This window comes from Eurypyga helias, unplaced genomic scaffold, assembly GCF_000690775.1.
Source record: "Eurypyga helias isolate BGI_N326 unplaced genomic scaffold, ASM69077v1 scaffold21956, whole genome shotgun sequence".
In the NCBI taxonomy this organism is placed as follows: domain Eukaryota; kingdom Metazoa; phylum Chordata; class Aves; order Eurypygiformes; family Eurypygidae; genus Eurypyga; species Eurypyga helias.
Genome location: NW_010256360.1, coordinates 8,807 through 13,266, shown reverse-complemented (window position 1 = coordinate 13,266; position 4,460 = coordinate 8,807). Strand labels below are relative to the sequence as shown.

General features: G+C 53.4%; 1 protein-coding gene across 1 annotated transcript in view; it reads left to right on the top strand.

The window, feature by feature from the left end:
- Positions 1-252: 252 nt before the first annotated feature.
- The window catches only part of LOC104511153 (protein FAM76A-like), a gene marked incomplete at its 5' end in the record, with an annotated part of 8,199 nt that continues 3,991 nt past the window's right edge, over positions 253-4,460 (top strand). The window contains one exon of the mRNA XM_010153649.1: positions 253-386. Coding sequence (XP_010151951.1) covers positions 253-386 — 134 coding nt within the window. The remainder of the gene's footprint in view (positions 387-4,460) is intronic.

Below are 4,460 nucleotides of genomic sequence, written 5' to 3'. Positions count from 1 at the left end.
TGATTCTGTGATCCTATGACCTAGACACAATTAAAGCTGAATTGCGTTTGTGAAATGTAATGATTGAAATGTAGATGTAAGCGTGAGTTGTTCACCTACCTACTGATCTGACTGATGCATTGTTTTCTGTTTATTTTTAGTCTTCAGCTACTCTTCAGGGAATGAATTCTTTATCATTCTTCCTTGCGCTAGGAAATCTTATTTTAATAGATTCAAAGTGGGTGGGAATATTTATCTGCTTCTCTGTCTCAGACTGCAAGTCATTCAGGTTCTGACACACAATTTCCTCCTTTTTCCAGCCAGAAAACCTTATCCACCTCTTCTATTCAGAACGAAATCCCAAAGAAGAAAGCCAAGTTTGAGGCCATATCTGCCAATGGTGACAGGTGAGCCTCTTCCATGGGGAAATTGTGGGTGGGTGGTCTTGTTTGTGAAGTTGATACCAAGTTGTCTGTGTGAGTAGCAGAAAGCTCCAACGCTAGAGCCGGGATCTCAGGCTTTGGGACCTCGAGGGGCTGCGTTAGCAGCTTTCCAGAACCCGACAAGCCAGTGTTACTCGGTATTCAGACCTAGGTTTGAAGAGGAAAAGAATACCTAGTGCCTGTACCTGCTAGAACAGAAACTGCTTGTTGGCTGAGCTCCCCAACAGTTAAAGCTGCAGCCAGATCAGCTTTATCCTCTCCCTGAATTTCCACGGAGAGGGTTGGCTGCGCTGTGAAGTCGAGGTCTGCAGTTTCTGTGCTTTCAGGGCTATCAGACTGATCTGCAGGGAGGCAGCCTCGGAGGAGAGGAGCAAGACCCACCTCCCCTTTCCCCTCCTGCCTTCTGGACGAGGGACAGACAATCAGCTTGTCCCTCAAGCTCTGCTTGAAGGCAGCCAGTCCCATTCCGCTGTCACGGTTTGTGCTGGGTGATGCCGGCTATGTGCGCAGCAGAATGGGAGTCGCTAGCAGAACCAGGAGATTAAGGTGGATTTAGAAAGAAAGTTCTATTTTTTTTTACAGTTTTGCACATGCCTATTTTCATTCCTGCCTTTCCTCTCTGATTCTCAGTGTTCCTTCCTCTCCCAAGATGCTTTGTCCCCCTATCCAGCGTGCCCCGTCCATCTTGGCGCAGTGGGCTGCTTCCCAGCAGAGTCTCGGTGCCCACCATTGTCCTCTTTCTCCAGGCACTGACATCCTGAAGTGAGATCACCAACAGTTTTCTCCCCTCTTGCCCTCCCTCCCTGGGAACTGCCCCATGCCTGGAAACTGTCCCTCTCCATGGATCTCTTTTCCAAAGAGCAGTGAGGTTGGGAGCAGGGACCAGAGCATAAGCTCGTTAGTGCCAGAGGGTCTGTTAAAGCTGCTGGTAATTAATTAATCACCACCTGCCTTGAGTATCTCGCAGATCTCTCCTGTAGATACTATTGACACCTTGTCAGTGTTTGTTAATACCTGGAATGCTACAGTGGGAAATAGAGCTTAAATAATTCTGTCTGATAGGTGTTTTCAGCTCGAAATTGGGGAATTTTAGGGACAAGCAGTGGCATGGGAGCTGCAGCTGAGCAGGGAGCCCTCAGAGAATTCATCTGACTGCCTTCAGTGCCGGTGGAAAGACTGGAGATGGGTCCCTGGTAGCAGTGGTGCGGCCCATCGCTATTGCTGCAGCTTTCTGGAGCTCTGTGAAGGCTCCTGCTCACCTGCTCTGCTGCTCTCCGGGCTGTAGGACAGCACCACCTATTTTTATCTGCTCACTAAAGCCTGGGCTGAGACCTAACAACTCATTGTAATACACCCACCGCCTTGAAAATATCCAGGAAGCAAAAGGTCCTGTGTTCTGGGATTGAGCTCAGCCACTCGTTGGCAAAACAGGAGCATTAGAGGAACCAAATGCCTTTGTTTCTGCTTGCTCTTGTGTCAGATGTTGTCAGCCTGGCTCCTGCCAAGGCTCTGGTCCTTGCCACAGACTTTTTTGGATGAATCCCAGTAATAAACTGTAATTTTAGCAACTACTGAAGGGCTCTAGCAACATGCTGTAGAAAAGGCAAACTGCAGCTGCTTTAAATAGACACGTGGCTGCCTTTCTCGAGTGGAATGGTGGTTCACAGAGTGTGGTTTTGGAGTTGCTGGGGTGTTCTTGTGAGGATGAAGCCCCTCAAACCCACCCCTCTGGCACCACTTTCTATCAGGTTGTCCCCCCCCGGAGTCTGGGTCGCAGGCTGAGGGTGGAGTTAGGGTCTGCCGCAGCACAAGGCTTTTTTTCATGCCCAGTGTGATCTGGAGTGAGGTGACACCCAACCAGCACCTCTTTGCTGCCGAAATCGTCGCAATTGTCTGTACGGAGTGTCCTGGCTCCAGCCAAAGTCCTGGTGCAGCCTTCAGCTGGGCAGAACTGGGGCAGACTTCGGAGAATCATGGAATGGTTTGGGTGGGAAGGGACCTTAAAGCACACCCAGCCCCACCCCCTGCCACGGGCAGGGACATCTTCCCCTAGACCAGGTTGCTCCCAGCCTCATCCAGCCTGGCTTTGGACACTTCCAGGGATAACTTGAGCTCAGTTAATGTTGGCAACACCTCCATCAGGGTCCACCCTAGCTGAAATTGTTCCTTCTTCGTGGATGCAACAGGAATTCCGCAGTGAATTCATATTCTGGAGCAGATGTTGCTCCCAGCGGCGTGGGGACCGAACCGTTTCCAGTGGTTGTTTCCCAAGTGGCATTGGTTGAGTGACATTGTTTCCCGGTTGGTTGTGGGTGAGCGCCGTGAGGAGCCAACAGCACTGCCCTTGCACACCGAGTAGCTTTCCCCAGCGGTGACAGCACAGCTTGCAGCAGACCTTACCCCCTAATCCCGCTCTTCTGGGCTGCCCCTGCCTGTGTGAGCACCCTCAGCTTCACCTCCAGCCTCTGGTGCTGTGCCAGTCCCGATTCGGGCGGCGCTCGGTGTCCCCATCCTCTTGCGCCAACGCTGCCGGAAGCGTTTTGACGTTACAGGCCCCGGGGATGAACACCGCTGCTCTGACAAGGTGCTAAACTCTGCTTTTAACACCAGGCAGTGACGAGCGCTACCGGCTGAGCTGGCTGGGGAAGGGCAGCCATGCCGGAGGATGCTGAGCAGCCAGGTTCCTTTAGGAAGAAGATCCCCACTTGCATAGGGAAGTCCTGGCGTACGCTTAAAGCACCGGGACTTGGGCTGAGCTGCGCCTGCTTTTGGTGGCGTGAGAGGAAATCTGAGTTCCGATGCTGGTTCCTCTTGGTTTGGGTGGATTTTTGTGCACAGGGGATACTTCTGTATCTAAGGTGGAGCTTGGGCAGCCTGCTCTGTGCCTCTGTGCTAGTCTGACCTGAGTCGCAAAAGCTTTAATCTTGGCATTGGATTTGCCTCACTTCAGCCGTTTAACGCCCGTGGAGTTCAGGACCGCTCGATGGATACAGAACTGGCTGGGTGGGCACACTCGGTGGTCAACGGCTCGATGTCCGAGTGGAGATCGGTGACAAGTGGCGTTCCTCAGGGGTGGGTGTTGGGACCTGTGCTGTTTAACATCTTTGTCGGTGACATGGATGACGGCATTGAGTGCACCCTCAGCAAGTTTGCCGACGACACCGAGCTGTGTGGCACGGTCGACACGCTGGAGGGAAGGGATGCCATCCTGGACAGGCTGGAGAGGTGGGACCATGCCAACCTCATGGAGTTCAACCAGGCCAAGGGCAAGGTCCTGCACCTGGGTTGGGGCAATCCCAGCACAAGGACAGGCTGGGTGGAGAGTGGATAGAGAGCAGCTCCGAGGAGAAGGACTTGGGGGTGCTGGGGGATGAAAAGCTGAACATGAGCCGGCCGTGTGAGCTGGCAGCCCAGAAAGCCAACCGTATCCTGGGCTGGATCCAGAGCAGTGTGGCCAGCAGGGCGAGGGAGGGGATTCTGCCCCTGGACTCTGCTCTGGTGAGACCCCACCTGGAGTGCTGCGTCCACCTGTGGAGCCTCAACATCAGAAGGATATTGACCCCTTGGAGCGAGTCCAGAGGAGTCCACGAGGATGCGCCGAGGGCTGGAGCCCCTCTGCCATGGGGACAGGCTGGGAGAGTTGGGGGGTTCAGTCTGGAGAAGAGAAGCTCCGGGGAGACCTCAGAGCCCCTTCCAGTGCCTGGGGGGCTACAAGGAAGCTGGGGGGGGTTTTTTGGAAGTGTCCAAGGCCAGGCTGGATGAGGCTTGGAGCAACCTGGTCTAGTGGAAGGTGTCCCTGCCCATGGCAGGGGGTGGAACTGGATGGTCTTTAAGGTCCCTTCCAACCCAAACTGTTCTGTGATTCTATGATTCTAATTTTGGGTTCTTTTCCGCTCCATAGTGAGAGACAGGTGTCTTAGGAAGAGCTCCATGTTTTTCTGCCTGCACTGAAGGCAGTGGGAGCTCATCAATTCACCAAGTTAGATACCTGAATGTGAGAGAGTTCAACCACGGTGAGCGCATGTCCGCGTATCCTGG